Below are 18441 nucleotides of genomic sequence, written 5' to 3' on the forward strand. Positions count from 1 at the left end.
AAAAAAAAAAAAAAAAAAAAAAAGTACAAACAAAAGAAAAATATAAATAAATTGAACCTCGTTAAAGTCAAAAGCTTTTGCACATCAAAGGACCCTACCAAGAGAGTGAAAAGACAACCCATAGGATGGGAGAAAATACTTGCAAATCATATATATCTGGTAGTGGTTTAATATTCAAAAAATATAAAGATCTCTTAACAACGGACAATCCAATTTAAAAAGGGCAAAGGAACCTGAATAGACAGTTCTCTAAACAGGATACACAAATAGCCAATAAACATATGAAAATATGCTCAACCTCATTAGTCATTAAGGAAATGCAAACCAAAACCACAATGAGCTACCATTTCACACCTACGAGGATGCCTACACTTTAAAAAAAACACACACACTCAGAAAATAAGTGTTGGCTGCAAGGATGTGGAATATATTGCTGGTGAGAATGTAAAATGGTGCAGCCACTGTGGAAAGTCTGGCAATTCCTCAAAAAATTAAACAGAATTACCATATGACCTAGCAATTCCACTCCCAGGTAAATACCCAAAGAATTGAAAGCAGGGACTCAAACAGATACTTGTATGCCAACATTCATAGCAGCACTATTTACAACAGCCAAAAGGTAGAAGCAACTCAAGTGTTCATCAACAGATGAGAAAAAGTGTGGTATATACAAGATAGGATATTATTCATCCTTAAAAAGAATACAGTTCTGACACATGCTATGACATGAATGAACCCTGGAAACATTTTGCTAAGTGAAATAGAGCAGACACAAAAGGACAAACATTGTATGATTACACTTATATGAGGTACCTAGAGCAGTCAAACTTACAGGATGGAAAGTAGATTAGCAGTTCGGGGGGGTGATGGATGGGGAGTTACTGCTTAATGGGAAGAGACTTTCTGTTTGGGGCAATAGAAATTTTTGGAAATAGCTGTAATGGTTGCAGAACATTGTGAATGTAATTAATGCCACTGAGTTGCACATTTAAATTACCAAAATACATGGCAAAGTTCATGCTATAAATATTTTACCACAAAGAAATAGGGGGAAAAAAGACAAAGTAGTTTTGGGCAAAATGAATTCAAAATCACTTCAAAATCAGGATTAACAGAAGAAGCAATCCTTCCCCCAGATTAAATGCAATCCAACAACAAAGAGGCTAGCTTGACCAGGCAATAGTTTCTTCATTCATTTCAATAAATATTTAAGTGCATATAACGTGCTAGGCAAAAGGACATTACAACCCAGAGAACTCCCCTATCATTACTCTATAGATTATGATGATGTGGATAAAATGAGTTTTTCTTTAAAAGTTAAACGATTAAATGGTTTTATTTAAAATATAAAGATTCATAATAAGTACATCAAGAAAGTCAGTCTACTATCATCTCTGATCCATCTGATTTAACTTCCCTAAGTTGGCAATGTTTTCATTTTTCTGCAATGGAAGAAAGAATTTTTTTTTTAACTACACAAACATGACCCCAACACAGCATTTAGGAAAATACTATTTCCTAGCCTTCAAAAGCCAATGGTCTACCAATCTGAAAACACATACATTATAATCATGAGTATAATTTAGGCTTAGTGCCTAAAAGCACAACTCCTCAAAATGGGGTAACTAGTTCTATGAGTAAAAAAAATATTCTTGCTTTTCCATTTTTCCAAGCATACAGTTGTTCAACACATGAGAATTAAGCAAAAAGTTTAAATGACTATTAATCACACTTTTAGATGGTGAAAAAAGTTCCCTCTTTACTAGTATTTAAATGTTTTACAGCTCTTTAATAAAAATAATAAACAGCTGTGCTCACTAGCACACCTCTAATTTAAGTTTTAAAACACAACACTGAGCTTTCCTACAATCTACACTTCCCTGTACGTGTCACTCCACAACATTTTTCATAATCATAATTATGCCACTAATAAGCCTCAGAGAACTGTTCATAATTGATGATGGTAACTAAGGTACTTCAGAAACAATGCCCAGCTTCCCTTCTAGTCATTGCAAAGTACCTGGCTATCTTTGTAACCTGGGAAGGAGGCGGAACAATACTTATAGTCTAATAATTACTCAAACTAACAAAAGGGGTGGGGGGAGGGAATCTAAGAAGAGACAGCACTTTAAATTATTCAATGTGATTCCCAGGCTTGGGAAAACACTGGATTCATGGGATCAGTAGAGGAGGTATCAATGCTCTTCTATATAAGCCACAATATTAAAAAGAATTACTGTACCGTGAGAAAACCATAATTCAAAAAGAGTCATGTACCACAATGTTCATTGCAGCTCTATTTACAATAGCCAGGACATGGAAGCAACCGAAGTGTCCATCGACAGATGAACGGATAAAGAAGATGTGGCACATATATACAATGGAATATTACTCAGCCATAAAAAGAAGTGAAATTGAGTTATTTATAGTGAGGTGGATGGACCTAGAGACTGTCATACAGAGTGAAGTAAGTCAGAAAGAGAAAAATAAATACCGTACACTAACACATATATATGGAATCTAAAAAAAAAAAAAAATGGTTCTGAAGAACCTAGGGGCATATAAATAAAGATGCAGACGTAGAGAATGGACTTGAGGACACAGGGAGGGCGAAGGGTAAGCTGCAATGAAGTGAGATAGTGGCATGGACATACATATACTACCAAATGTAAAATAGCTAGTGAGAAGCAGCCGCATAGCACAGCGAGATGAGGGAGATCAGTTCGGTGCTTTGTGACCACCTAGATGGGTGGGTTAGGGAGGGTGGGAGGGAGAGGCAAGAGGGAGGAGATATGGGGATATGTGTATATGTATAGCTTTTTCACTTTGTTATAAACCAGAAACTAACACACCATTGTAAAGCAATTATATTCCAATAAAGATGTTAAAAAAAAAAAAAGAATTACTGGGTCAAAATGTAATATTCATTTCTCATTTAACATCCAATTACCTAGAGGAATGAAGATGGGGCAGGAGCTAATGAGTCCAGGGCTCTATTTCATGCTTAAAAGCAAAAGTGTGAGGCTAGAGGTAAAGACTGATTTAGCAGATTAAAACTTAAAAGGATTACCCAGGGGACAAAAAGCAGAGAAAAAAAGAGGGAAAAAAAAAGTCTCAACATCCCAAAGATATTTCCATAAAATTCTTTTAGTATTTTTCCTTTGTCCAAGACAACACACATTTTTTGGTTGTTGTTTCTTTGACACAATGATTTCAAAGATAGACTTCAAGGCAGACATTCTACGTCTGTCTCATTTTTAGGGCAAATGTCCTCAAACAATAGCATTGCACAGTCTGAATTTCTCCATTCACCCTACAGAGTGAAACTGTTAAGTCTGATGGTTATACACCGACACTTCACAGAATCCATGGCTCAGTATTTCACTAAAGGTGGGAAACTAAGTGAATGGGAGATGTGAATTTTTTTTAATGGGGTGTCTTTACTTGACAGAACTCATTATTCCTTCTTCTCCTTCAAGGTTCAACTCACACTTGCTCAGAATCATGGAACTTCAGATCTGAGAGCGACCCTAGAATCTGTACTTTAGTCCATTGCTTTATTTTACAGATGAGAAAACTGAAGTAAAGGTTTCCATCTAGTTATTGGTAAAGCTGGACTGGAGCTCAATCCTCCTCTCAGTTTAGTACTAGCATTAGGCCAAGAGGACATCTCCTATGGTTATAAACAATAATTATTAACATATGGAGCTTTGTGTCAAGCTCTGTGCTAAGCCCTCTTAAAGGCATATTCCACTCAATTCTCACAACGACCCTGAGAAAGATGGTATCCTCCACTCGGCAGATAAGAAAATTGAAAATAGTGTGCCCACTCAGTCAGAGTTGATTCAAACCCAGATCTGGCTGATTGCTAAGTTAATGTTCACTCCTATCCTACAGCCCTTACCATGGCCTATAGGGTCCTACAAGGCCTGACCCCTACCATCTTTCTAAGCTCGTTTCCTACCATTTCTCACTTATAAAAATCCAGTCAACCTTCCCTCAAGTGCATTTCTGCCTCAAGACCTTCACGTATGCTTGACACGCCCATCACCATCCCAATCCCCAGACCTGTGACCTGTTCTACCTCTTCAAGTCAAATATCACCTCATTAATGAAGCCTTCCCTAACCACCCTATCTAAAACAGACCCTCAGGGACTACCCTGGTGGCGCAGTGGTTGAGAATCCGCCTGCAAATGCAGGGGACACGGGTTTGAGCCCTGGTCTGGGAAGGTCCCACATGCCGTGGAACAACTAAGCCCGTGAGGGCCCCAACTACTGAGCCTGCACACCACAACTACTGAAGCCCATGTGCTCTAGGGCCTGCGTGCCGCAACTACTGAGCCCATGCACCACAACTACTGAAGCCCGCGCGCCTAGAGCCCATGCTCCACAACAAGAGAAGCCACCGCAATGAGAAGCCCGCGCACCACTACGAAGAGTAGCCCCCACTCGCCAGAGCTAGAGAAAGCCAGTGCGCGGCCACAAAGACCCAACACAGCCAAAAATAAATAAATAAATAAATAGACCCTCAGTCACTCCTACCACTGTCTGAAATTATATTGTATATTGGCTGTCTCCCCATCAGAATTAAAACACCACAAAGGGCAAAAACGTCCCACTAGAATGAAATCACCAGGATGGCAGAAACATTCTGCCTTACTCATTTCTAGATTGCCTGATACCCAAAAGAGTATCTGACAAGAGGAGGCACTCCAAAAAAACTACCTATTGAATAAAGGAATGAGTGCCTCTGTCTGAATCTCTCACCTCATTAAGGATCAGTATCATACAAGTCAGCAATTGATTACATACTATTTTCTATTTTCTCTAGTTATTTCTTATGATTAATCTTGTATTTTCAACCATATAGTATATGCTGCAGAGGTATTTTATCTTATTTATTTATTTATTTTTACAGCTATTTCGTAATTCTCAACTTTGGGCAAGTTAATGACTCAACCTGGGCTTATACAATCATCTGTAAAATGAAAGCAGCAGTCAAAAGTCTAGAATCCAAATATCTCCCATAGCTGGTAACATGATAGGAAGACACTCAAATACTGGATTATTATTGACCCACAGATCTTAAATTCCTTTAATTTTCTCACAGCTTTCTACAAAAATACACACAGTGTGCAAAGGAAGGCATACTCTTATTTAGCTAGTATTAGAAACTAAAGAATAACTGTCCTTTCACTAATAGTACACACAGGCCTGCCTCTTCTCACGATAACTCCTTTAACTTCTTCTAAGCCAACACCCAATCTGTTTGCTTCTGATTAACCTTTATCTTGACCAATGTTAACCACTAGTTTTCTCTAGTTCTTTGACAGGCCTTTGCAGCATCACATTGCCTACTTCTTGCTTACTAAAGTTCTGTTTGCTTATATAGTTGGATGTGTACAACGTATCTTCCATGATCTAAAACGCTGCAAAATTAGGGAAGCAAGTAAGTCAGTAGCACTTTGGCTTCTACGTCTTTTTCCTCTCTTAAAGAGCTCTAAAGAGTCATGGCAACACAAGAAGACCCTCCTTCCTGGCGATGTTATACGATGTTATACGCTGCTCTCACTGGCCTGTCAAGCTCTGGGGGGAAATGTCAGGGTTGGGGGCAGAATTATCTACTGGCTAGAGTAGCGATGCCTTGGAACAGCAACTGATACTGGCCAAACGGCTGCTTCCAAAGACTGTCCAAGACTAGCACATTTTCACTGTTAAGAGACTTCAATTCCAAACCCAAGACTTTGTTTCTGACATAGCAAACTGCGGCAGAAAGGACATAAAACATCACCAAAATCCTGGTCAAAAGTGGTGCTGTTTAGTTTTATAACTTCAATCTGTTCTCCAAATATGGTTTCCTCCTAAGAAGACTGACACGATGCAATACTCAAAGGAAACATCTGAGTGAGTGAGTGAGTCCGTACAGGCACACGTGGGGAGAAGGGGGTCCTTAAACAGGGTAAGGCTTTTTAATTTTCTAAAATAAAATAACCCACATTCACAATATGACATATTTCACTCCAGAAAAGCTCAGAAACTAAGTGCACTGAAGCATTTAGAGGACACTTTCATGTGAGGAACAACAACAAAAAGGCTGTTTTCATACTACACTTAACAAGGGGGGAGATAGGACTTCCCTGGTGGCACAGTGGTTAAGAATCCGCCTGCCAAATGCAGGGACACGGGTTTGAGGCCTGGTCTGGGAAGAGCCCACATGCGGCGGAGCAACTAAGCCCGTGAGCCACAACTACCACAACTACCGAGCCTGCGCGCCTAGAGCCCGTGCTCCGCAACAAGAGAAGCCACTGCAATGAGAAGCCCGCGCACCACAACGAACAGTAGCCCCCACTCGCCGCAACTAGAGAAAGACCGCGCGCAGCAACAAAGACCAAACACAGCCAAAAATATATATATATATATACACATATATATATTTAAAACAAGGGGGGAATCTGAAATTTTCCTGGGGTTATTAGAGAAAGTTGCATTCAGTTATTTAAAACATGTACTTATCTAAAATCTTAGGTCCAAAATTTGCATAGGATGTGAATGAATTATCAACTTTCTATACATAAATACTTCTGACTATGCTAACACATATATATGGAATTTAAGGAAAAAAATGTCATGAAGAACCTAGGAGTAAGACAGGAATAAAGACACAGACCTACTAGAGAATGGACTTGAGGATATGGGGACGGGGAAGGCTAAGCTGTGACAAAGCAAGAGAGTGGCATGGACATATATACACTACCAAATGTAAAATAGATAGCTAGGGCTTCCCTGGTGGCACAGTGGTTGAGAGTCCGCCTGCCGATGCAGGGGACGCAGATTTGTGCCCCGGTCCGGGAAGATCCCACATGCCGTGGAGCGGCTGGGCCCGTGAGCCATGGCCACTGAGCCTGCGCGTCCAGAGCCTGTGCTCCGCAACGGGAGAGGCCACAACAGTGAGAGGCTCGCGTACCGCAAAAAAAAAAAAAAAAAAAAAAAAGATAGCTAGTGGGAAGCAGCTGCATAGCACAGGGAGATCAACTCAGTGCTTTGTGACCACCTAGAGGGGTGGGATAGGGAGGGTGGGAGGGAGGGAGACACAAGAGGGAAGAGATATGGGAACATATGTATATGTATAACTGATTCACTTTGTTATAAAGCAAAAACTAACACACCATTGTAAAGCAATTATACTTCAATAAAGATAAAAAAAAAAAAACTTCTTACTAAAAGTTTGGCTAAGATGCAGTTCTAGTGTTTCAAACAGCTTTGTTTTCTGGCCAAGTATAAGATCAGAGAATCAAGTGATTTGCTCAAGGTCATTTGGTCAAATCAGGTGGGATTAGAATTACTGATTCCTGTCTTCCAAAAGCCAGCCATGAATCAAACTTTTCTTGGAACTAAGCAGGCCAAAAGGGAAAAATCATTCCCCATTTCCTTTCCTCAATAATCAAGACAAAAGAAAAATTAATTTAAATAGTGGAACTTTAATAAAATTTCATCAGTATATAGACTACTGCCTCTAACCATGCACAGGCATCTCTCTCAAAATCAGTAACTAAACAATTTGCAAAGGTCAGTAACCTCTATACAACCTTGCCATGTGACAGCACCATAAAGTTAATAAGATTTTTAAAATCAGTCCTTCAAATGTATGTCCATCTGTAAATAGTTCACTTCTCTTATCTTCTAAAAGACCTGGTCAGACTGGAACATGGAGGTACTCCAAGCTCTTAGATTTTTTTTTTTTAAGTTAAAGGATCATAAATAAGTTCAAAGTTCTCTTCGGAACCCTGAAAGGAATAGGGATATTTCAACAGTGCAGGTAAAACAAGTGATGAAATAAACGATAATCACTCAGGCTGTGGAGGGCAGGGTGCTACATTTTTGTGTGTGTGTGTGTGTGTGGTACGCGGGCCTCTCACTGTTGTGGCCTCTCCCGTTGCGGAGCACAGGCTCCGGACGCGCAGGCTCAGAGGCCATGGCTCACGGGCCTAGCTGCTCCATGGCATGTGGGACCTTCCCAGGCCGGGGCACGAACCCGTGTCCCCTGCATCAGCAGGCGGACTCTCAACCACTGCGCCACCAGGGAAGCCCCCGTATGCATTTTTATAACCATATTCCCTTCCTCTTCCTTTTTCAAATCCACCACCTCCCTCACACTTTCTGCCCCATCCTTTTCATTTCTACTTTTAAACTGCTGATATAAAACACTACTTTTGATTTAATAACAAAAACATAATGGCCAATGAAGTCATATTTTTAAATTACTTAACTGGATTGGCAGGGGTTTATTTAAGTAGCTAAGTGCACTTTGTATTTGTTACAAACACATTATAGTCAGATTTAGTAATATTCCTCACATCCAATTTTCTAAGCCAAATGGTACCACTACCTCCATTTCAGATGACCCTCAAGTCCAGGAAAATTTCCCTTTGCTGTTAGACTATGGGACACTAACATTAAGAGCTAGCATTAGATCTCAAAAATACCAACAATAGTTAGGTTGAAATTGTAGCTGGGCTATATTACACATGAGCAACTTTAAAACATTTAAAACTAACATGGTTTTTCTGATATCTCAAATTCAAGTCTACATAATTCCAAATATAGCTGTAACACACTCTCAGGTTGATGATTTCTCTTTAGCCGTAGAGCACAGCGTGGCCACAGGGTATACAAAGTAAATCAAAAGCAGGACTGGAAAAATATTAAACCTGGAAGGAAATACAAGTCTGACACTTCCCATTATGCCAGAAAACAGGATTGTCATTATTTGGAAATGTATTAGATTGAGCTATATCAAACTGCCAATATACAACTGGTTTTGACCTGCAAAAAATGGAAATTTCATGTGGTTCAACCCAGTATTATTTTCTAAGCTCATTTTAACAACTGTTAAATTGTCTCAAATAAGGTCTTCATAATCCAAGGCATATAAAACCTTCTATTTCTCTAGACTGCCTTAACTTCTTGAAAAGATTTGCCACCCTCTGTCCAAAGCTGATTATTTAAAAAATTAAGCTCCTAAACAGGAAAGCCAAGATAAATAAAATCACCAAACTGCTCAATGTATCCTTCTAAAACCACTTCACATCCTTCCCACCACTCCTCTTTCCAACTAACAGAAGTGAATCTTAAGTAGATCTGCCCTTTAGAAGACCCACATTTAAGAAGAAATTAGTGAATATTTAAGTGCTTTGCATCTTTCTCAGTTATCAGTGATGTAGGAATCTAAGTGTGGTAGAAGCACATTGCTTTATTTTTTTTTAAATTTACTTATTTATTTACTTTTGGCTGCGTTGGGTCTTCGTTGCTGTGCACGGGCTTTCTCTAGTTGCAGGAGTTGGGGCTACTCTTCGTTGCGGTGCGGGGCTTCTCATTGTGGTGGCTTCTCTTGTTGCAGAGCACAGGCTCCAGGTGCGCAGGCTTCAGTAGTTGTGGCTCGCGGGCTCTAGAGCACAGGCTCAGTAGTTGTGGCACACAGGCTTAGCTGCTCCGCAGCATGTGGGATCTTCCCAGACCAGGGATCAAACCCATGTCCCCTGCATTGGCAGGCGGATTCTTAACCACTGCACCACCAGGGAAGCCCCAAGCCCATTGCCTTTCACTGGGGTTCCACTGACCTAAAAATCTACTGCTGAAGAGTTTTAATTAAGTTGTTACGTTCCATTTCTGTTTTAGAATCTGGCTTCTAATCTTTCTAATCAAGAGGGTGATTACTATCCCAGTGGGATATATTTTTCCATTTCGACATAGCTTATTTATGCACCCACACCAGAAAAAACCCATCACTTTCACAAAAGGGGTTATGGCTTCAAGACTGCCTCTAGGTTCAAATCCATCATTTCACACCCATTTTTATTAGCCTAATATCCAATATGCTAATGAACTCTTTTCTCAATTAATTCCACTAATTACTCACCTGTTCTTATTCTGCCCAGACTCCTATCCCCTCATCTGATCCATCAGGCCACATACAACACCTTCCCAGAGGGATGCTTTTCCTAAGACATTTCATAAAATGTTACGGCAGTAGGAGATTACCTGTTCTATCTTTGTAGTACAAACTAGATCTAGTTTGTACTACAAATCATCAATATTTACCATCAAATGAAATATGCTCTTCAAAAAAAACAATCAGGAGAGGACTTCCCTGGTGGTGCAGTGGTTAAGAATCCGCCTGCCAATGTAGAGGACATGGGTTCAAGCCCTGGTCTGGGAAGATCCCACATGCCGCAGAGCAACTAAGCCTGTGTGCCACAACTACTGAGCCTGCTCTCTGCAGCCCACGAGACACAACTACTGAGCCTGCGTGCCACAACTACTGAAGCCCGCACGCCAAGAGCCCGTGCTCTGCAGCAAGAGAAGACACCGCAGTGAGAAGCCCGCTCGCCGTAACTAGGGAAAGCCCGAGCGCAGCAATGAAGACCCAACACAGCCAAAAATAAATAAATAAAATAAATAAATTTATTTTAAAAACAAATCAGGAGACAATCTCCGGCTCTATCTGGAAATTTCTCTATTCAGCTAGTTCAGTGTTGACAGGTCAACAGAGAATGGCACTAATCATTACTACAATCCTAAAGGGTATTTCCCTAGAGTTAAACCATCAACCCTTTCCTAACATCCAAATGATCCAGACTTTTTACAGCAAAATTTACTCTCCTTGCCCCACCCCCAACAGCATTTTCTGATCATTTTTCACCTTAAACTAAGGTTTTCTCTAGGGCCTCATGGTGATGCCAAGTCAGGCAAATACATACCTTAAACCTTCCATCTACTCCCTCCCTTCTTTCTTGAAAGCTACATATAATAGCTTTTTTTTTTTTGAAAACTCTCTAAGCATCAGGTACAATGATAAGTGCTTTAAAAGGGAACTTATCTACTTCCATCCTTAAAACCCTATAAGGTTAGGATGAGTACCCCCATTTTACAGAGAAGAAAAGGTGAGGCTTAGTAACTTGCTCAAGGTCATAAAGGGCAGCGACTAGAATCCAAATCTGACCTCCATGTCCTCTGACCTTAACCCTCATGCTGTTATTTCCTTCTAATGTTTCTTCACATCCTAAATGTCTGCTCTATGCTCTTAGACAGCCTATGCTTGGTCAGGGTTCAGTTTCTCCAGGGCTGTCTTTCCTTTAAAGGACATGCCTTTGAGAAGAATGAGTCCCCATTCCACCTTTTCTCCATGCTCCTTCCCACCTGCACCATTTCCCCAAGGCCCTTGTCATATCTCCTCCTCTAGGACCAATTTAAATGTACACACCCCCGGCCCCATAGGATACTACTGAAGGGCCACCTTCTACCCTCAAGGCTAGGAGAGGGCAGAAGTTAAAGAAAGGGGAGAAAGGAAGAGCCCAGACAGCACCCCTTCCCCAAGTCTTCAATCAGAAAGAAACTGCCTGAGGACCAGAGGGAGGTGGTGAGGATTCGGGGAAGGATAGGAGATAAGGGAGAGGAGATGACAGGGAGTGCCCTTGGGGGTAGGCGGGGCAGGGGGAGGGGATGGAGAGGAGGCGTGGCACACTAAGGGGTTCGTAGACTGAATGGAGGGGGTGGACCTCCCTGGGGGGTGGGGGATGCCACCCTGCTAGGAAAGGGATCTGGCCACTTGGAAGAGGAGAATGTGTGTGTTGGGGAGGAGGACCTGAAGGTGGATGTAACAAGGGAAAGTCAAGGGAAGAAAGGGTAGGAGGAAGAGCAGGAAACGGTGGAGTCACCAGGGAGAAGAGAGGGGAAGGATGGATGGGAACCAGGAAGGTGGGACTCCTGGAGACCCCAGCACAGGGGCTCCGCGAGGAGGGGAGGGCGGGCCGCGGAGGTTCGGGGGCCGCGGAATGCCCGGAACCGGGGCTGGAGGAGACCCCGGAGGAGGGAGAGCGCCAGTTCTCGAGCCGAGGAGCGTTAAGTGGGGGTTCTAGGGAGGCCAGGGCAAGAAAGGGGGCGTCCCAGCACGCACGCGCGCGCGCTCGCGCGCGTGTGTGTGTGTGTGTGTGTGTGTGTGTGTGAAGGCATGGTCGGGTTCCCGCGGGGAAGGGGTTAAAGGCGGGCAGGGGGTGGGCGGGAGGCTGGCGGGGGGAGGGGGGTTCTGGAGCCCGTCGGGGTGCAGGGTACTGGAATGTCCTGGAGCCCCCCGAGGGCCAGGCGTGGGGTCTCCCGAGGGTCGGGCCTGAGTCCCCGTAGTCTTCTGAGGGCCAGGCTCGGGGTCCCCTCCCAGCCGGGTGTCTTCTGAAAGCCAGGGTCCCCTCAGGGCGGGGCGGGGGTTCCCGGGGTCCCCTTGAGGCCCGAGAGGCACCCCCGGGGTCCCAGGCCCCCTTCCTACCTATGCCGGGCGCCACATAGACGAAGTAGAGCAGCGAGGACGAGAGCGAGAAGAAGAAGAGCGCGGCGAGCAGCGAGCGGCGCGGCAGCCGCAGCAGCCCCCGGCGGACGCGCATGCTGCAGCCAGGCGGCCGCTCGAGGGCCGGGCCAGGCCTGCTCCCGCCGCTCTCCGTGCGCCGCCTCCTTGGCCGCCGCCGCCGCCGCCTGGGCCTCCGCCACCTCCCGGGCCTCGCCGGCCGCCGCTCGCCGCCGCCTCGCCGCTCCCAGCCGCCGGCCGCCGCTGGCCGGGCCACATGAAGCGGGCGGGGGCCTGAGCGGCCCGGTAGAGAGCGCAGCGGCGGGGGCGGGGCGGGGCGGGGCGGGGCGGGCCGCGGGGGCGGGGAGGGGGCGGGGCTAGCGCCGCCGGGCACCGTCGCAAAAGACCCGCGCGCGCGCGCTCACAGAGCGATCCCCTGTTTGGCCCCCGCGGCGGCGCAGTGGCCCGCAGGGAAAGTCGCCAAATGGCGACAGCCCCTCTACCGGCGCGGCCACCGCCCTGGCTTTTGGGGAACGTCGCTCAAGTGCCCGTCGGTCCGCTGTTGGACGCCCTCAACCTGGGAGCCAAGGGGCCGTAAGCAATGTCTGACTCGGCTGGCCACCCACTGCGACAGAAGAGCAGGGATTGTAGGCATGAGGGCTCAGTATACACCTCCATTCATTCATTCATTCATTCAGTTCACCATTTATTGAAAGCCAGACGTATGCCAGACACCGTTCTTGGCGCTGGGGATGCTACATAGAACAAAACAGACAAAATCTGTGTCTTCTTGAACATAACATTCAAATGGGAGGAGAAAAAGAAACAAATCAGTTCATAATGTCAGGTACTGATAAGTGATATGAATACAATAAAACAGGAGAATATGTTTGAGGCAGACTAATGTGGTCAGGGAAGGCCTCACTGAGGGGTGACATAAAACAGTGAACATCAGATGCAAAGGTCCTGAGGTTAAAAAGCCTGATCTGACCCCAGCTTAACTCAAGGCCAGCATGGATACAATCCAGTGGGGCAGGGAGAGCGACAGGGATGAGGTTGTATCTCTGGGAAGGTTCCATATCCCAAAGATTCCTAAGGAGCTTAATGATAACAGTTATCAATATGAAGACTTGCCCTTGAGAGACACTGGGCTTTACCTACCTCATTAAATCACCCCAACAGGCCTGAGATGTATGCTCTTATTATTCTTATTGTACAGCTGAGGAAACTGAGGCTCCTAGATGGAGAAGTAATCCACCCAAGCCTTGCAATAAGGGCTTAAATAAAAAATGACCTGTCTCCCAAGGCACCCTTGACCACTAGGCTGTAAGTGCCTCAGCATTCCATCTGAACCCTAATTTCCATCCTGCAGACAAATCGGTACCCTGCTCCATAGGATAGTGTGCGGCCATATCCAAAACAATGGTTTAAGATCAGCCCCAGGCCAGAAGACCTCTGCTGGCAGTAGGCAGTAACTAGAGACTCAGGTGAGGGCCAATAGAACCTGCCTCGGCCTCAACTCAAGAAGTTGCCAGCTGAACTGGGGAGGCAAGTGTCCCCTTGGAATGCCATAGCAGTCAGGAGAAGAAAGGACTTTGCAGGGATTCTGTGAGAACCAGCAATAATCCTGCTTTGTATTCCTGAAGTGATTTATCTTTTTATGGTGTTTCTTTGACTCTTTATATTCGGGCTCTAGAGCCAGACTGTCCTGGTTCCTTGTTCCTGTTCATTGTTCCCTGTTCCTGTCTCTTCCATTCTTAGCTGAGTGACCTTAAGCAAGTTACTTAACCTCTCGGCCTCTCAGTAAAATGACATGTATTATTAGTAATGACTGCATCGGGTTGTTGTGAGAATTTGAGTAATACATGCACACAGGCTCTCAGCTGACCAACACCCCTGGGAAACGGAATGGGAGAGAAGAGGCTTAAACAACAAAACAGAAAAGCAAATAATTTTGACTCAGGCAGATGTGAGTTCAAATCTTAGCTTGGTCTCAACTGGCTGTGTGACCTTGAGCAAGTCACTTCACCCTCTGAGCTTCTATTCATTACCTGTGAAATGGGCCCAGTGTTGCCTACCCCATAGGGATGTGATGCAGAGTAAGTGAGATAACAGAGGTTTGGACCATACAATGGCCCCCGCCTCCTGCCCAGCTCTGTCTTTAACAAATATTTTCAAACATACAGAAAAGTTCAAAGACTAGTACAAGGAGCACCTGTACACTCTCCACTTGGATTGATATTTTTCCAGCTTTTTAAAATTTTTATACAATTTTTAAATGTTACTTTCCATTTACAGTTATTACAAAATATAGGCTATATTCCCTATGTCATATAATACATCCTTGAGCCTATCTTACATCTAATAGGTTGTACCTCTCACTTCTTCATCCCTATATTGCCCCTCCCCCTATTTTTTCAGATTTATCTATCTATATTCATATGTACAGTTTTTTTTTCTGAATTATTTAAATTAGTTGCTGCCTTATTGGTACTTCATGCTTCAATACTTCCACAGAAATCCTAAGAAAAAGTACATTCTCCTACATAACCACAATAACATTATCACACCTAAGAAAATGAACAATCATACCACAATGACCTGTAATATCCAGTCCATTCCCAAATTTACCCTTTGCTTTAAAAAATGTCTTTTATAGCTTTTTTTTAACAGTATCAAATCAGGGTTTACACATTGCATTTGAAATTATTTCCATAGTATTTGTTTATCTACCATAGTCCCTCTACCTTTTTTTTCATCATCCCTCCCCCAATATGTTATTTAAAACACTTTTAAACCCATTGGGAAGTTGAAAGAATGGTACCATAAACACCCATACACCACCATTCCATGTTTTGTTTAATTGAAACAAAACAATTGGTGCTGGGTCAGTTGGACTTCCATATGGGAAAAAAAAAAAGACACCACTCCTACCTCACACTATCCACGAAATCAGTTTAAGATGGATTGTAAATCTAAATACGAACGATAAAACAAAAGAACAAAAGCTTTTAGATGAAAACATAGAAGAATATCTTCCTGTCCTTGGGGTAGGCAAAGATTCATCAAACACCAGCCAAAAAGGAAAATTTTGATAAGTTGGGCTACATTAAAATAAGAATTTCTCTTCATCCAAAGACACCTTTAAGGGGAAGCATAGGCCACACAGTAGAAGAACTAGAAATATGTGGCTGATAAAGAATTCATATCCAGAATATTGTTTAAAAACACACGCAGATTTATAGACCAACAAACCAATAAGGAAAAAAAAGGAAAGGCTTGAACACACATTTCATAGAAGAAGATATGCAAGTGGCCAATAAGCACACATAAAGTTGCTTGCGTTCACTTGTCCTCTGAAAAATGCAAATTAAAACCACACCTCAATACCATCTGTGGGCTGCTGATTCAGAGGATAACAGGGAGTACCTAGAGCCGAGCCTGGAGGAAGTCCGCCTTGAATGGCAGAGCCAAAAATTATGACTCTGCCAAGGAAACAGAGGGCTCTGGAAGCTGAGGGAAGAGGTGCCTCTGCCTTTGTGCACGAGACCAAGGTCACTTTTCATCCCTGACATTATATGATACATGTATGTGTTTATTTATTCCTTTTCTGTCTCCTGTATCAAACATAAGCTCCATGCAGTCAGGGATTCTGTTTCATTCTCTGCTGAATCCTTGCATCTAGCACTGTGCCTGGCATACAGCAGGTGCTCAGTAATTATTGAAGGAATGCTGAATGAATAGCAGATGTGCATTGAGCACATCTGGGCATGGCAAATGCAGAGGTGACCGAGAGGAGGTGCCTGCAGCCCACTGGCAGGACGGACAGGAAAGTGAGTAACTGTGGTACAGTGCGATGAGGGCAAGACTCATATGATCAGCAGTCTGGGGAAGTGTCCTGTGAGATTCTAGATGGCCTTTGAAAGGAAGGTGAGACATGCTTGCTCGAGGAGCAGTGAGAGGAGGCCAGCCTGCCTGGAGCAGCTGGTGACTCCAAGGAAAAGGAAAAGGGATGGGGTGAGATCAGAGGGGCCTTAACCCTATAGCTCAGGAGGGGCCCCAGAGTCAGAAAGATCTGATGACCAACTAGTCCTGCCTCTTCTTCACTCTCGCTCTGTGACCTTGGCAAGTCATTTCACCTCTCTGAGCCTCCATTTCCACATCTGTAAAATGTGGATCATAGTTTTTCCTCCTGGGGTTGCTGTGAGGACTAGAGATAGTACCTATAAAGTGCCTGGCATGTAGCAGGCGCTCAATCAATGGGAGCTGTCCTATTCTTACACTTTCTCCTGTGGGCCATAGGGAGCCCTTGAAGGCTTTAGAGGAGAGGAGTGTCCTAAAGAAAGGTGCGTGTGTGTGGGGGGGGGTCCCTTGAGAAATTCCAAGAGAGCATGAATTGGGCCTCACATGCTTGTCAACACTCAATTACAGACTAGCCCAAGTAAAACACGTGAAGAAAAGGATCCAGAGCCTGAAGTAAGTCAGAAATAACACTATGCCCTCCCCAACCCCTCAAACTCTCCTGTTCCAGGCACCTGCCCCGAGGAAGCCATTGCACAATCCATAAATGCCAATCACCAGTATTGTGATAATATTACAAAGCAGTGACTATCTGAATTCAAACTCCCAGAGGCAGTGAGTAGATAAATGTCGTTGACATTTCATAACTGCTTTCCAGGCCCCAGGAGACTTGGCATTGATTACTTCTGGTGCCAGAAACTCCTGTTGACTGAGTATTGACTGTGACGTTCACCCTGGTAAACTCCAGCCAGGCAGTCCTTTCTGAGGAAACTGAGGCTCAGAGCAGAAGCTTTAAGAGCCGGTGTGTCCTCTTATCCCTCTACCACAGTGACCATCAATGTTCCACAGAGCAGCTGCCCCACCAGCTGAGTCCCAAAGGGAGGAGAAAATTCCCCCGAGCCCATCAGACCAGTGATGAACATATAGCATGAGCAAGAAATAAAACTTGGTTTTAAGCATCTGATTTTACTGTTTATTTTACTACAACATAACCTGGCTTATCCTAACTGATCACAAATATACTCTTGCGTCGTGAGTATATGCTTTCATGACGCATATGCGTGCGTCATGCTTTCCCTCAATATATTTTTATAAGGTATAGCCGCAATGAAACATGTAACTGAGGTTTATTCATTTCTTGATGATGTTAATTTGTTTCTTTTTTTTTTTTTTTCTATTACTGGTCCATAGATCCTTAGCCACAATTCAAAATCTGAAACCTAAATGCTTTTTCATAATTTATTTGGCAGTTACGACCTGACCTGACCTGAACTTCTTTGGTGGCAAAACTTGACCTCAATAGACAGAAAGCTGTCTATAATCTTTATCATACTTAATATGAATAATCATATGTTCCACTGAGAAAATATTTAGATTTTTACTTACAGGGTGACCCATTCCTCTCAAGGGGTGTTATATAAATATTCAGTGTATGTACCATGTTACCTTTCAAAATTCTGAGATTTTTTTTTTAAATTTCAAAACATATCTGGCCCCAAAGGGGTTTGGATGAGGGATGGTGGCCCAGTAAAAACGTTGCTGCAATGAACATCTCTTGCAGAATGTCATTTACAAAGATGGCCTCAACAATATTTCCCATTCCCATGTTCTTCTGGAACTTACTTTAATTCCTCTCCCTTTGAACCTGGTGGGATTGTGAATCACTTATAGCCAATAAAAAGTAGTGGAAATGCCAATGCACAACTTCTGAGGAAATGCAGCTTCTGACTTGTTGGTTGGACCATCCACCTTAAGAGCCTTTAGCCACCACACTGTGAGGAAGCCCAGGCCATGTGGAGAGGCCACGTCCAGGTGCTCTGGTCAAGGCCCCAGCAGAGGTCCCAGCTGACAGCCAGCATCAATCACCAGACACGTGAGACAGCAAACCTTTAAACAGTCTAGCCCCCAGCTGTCAAGTCATCCTCCACCTTCAAGCCTTCCTAGCTGAAGCCCCAGGCAAGCAGTCCTCACTGTGCCCTTTCCAAATCCATGAGCATAATAAAATGGTTCTTGTTTACACCACTAAGTCTGGGGTGGTTTGCTACGCAGCAATAGTACCTACAACAGTGCTCTTCTGTATATATCCTGC

The 18441-nt window shown here is 43.7% G+C and overlaps 2 protein-coding genes across 2 annotated transcripts in view; one reads left to right on the forward strand and one right to left on the reverse strand.

The window, feature by feature from the left end:
- Positions 1 to 12577, reverse strand: part of B4GALT5 (beta-1,4-galactosyltransferase 5) — a 78288-nt gene extending 65711 nt beyond the window's left edge. Inside the window, exon 1 of the mRNA XM_082858102.1 lies at positions 12318 to 12577. Coding sequence (XP_082714228.1) covers positions 12318 to 12432 — 115 coding nt within the window. The 5' untranslated portion in view covers positions 12433 to 12577. The remainder of the gene's footprint in view (positions 1 to 12317) is intronic.
- Positions 12578 to 12816: 239 nt separating this feature from the next.
- The window catches only part of SLC9A8 (solute carrier family 9 member A8), a gene marked incomplete at its 5' end in the record, with an annotated part of 139984 nt that continues 134359 nt past the window's right edge, over positions 12817 to 18441 (forward strand). The window contains 2 exon segments of the mRNA XM_082856816.1: positions 12817 to 12926; positions 16635 to 16678. Coding sequence (XP_082712942.1) covers positions 12817 to 12926; positions 16635 to 16678 — 154 coding nt within the window.

Source organism: Leucopleurus acutus (assembly GCF_964270905.1).
Source record: "Leucopleurus acutus genome assembly, chromosome: 16".
Classification (NCBI taxonomy): Eukaryota; Metazoa; Chordata; class Mammalia; order Artiodactyla; family Delphinidae; genus Leucopleurus; species Leucopleurus acutus.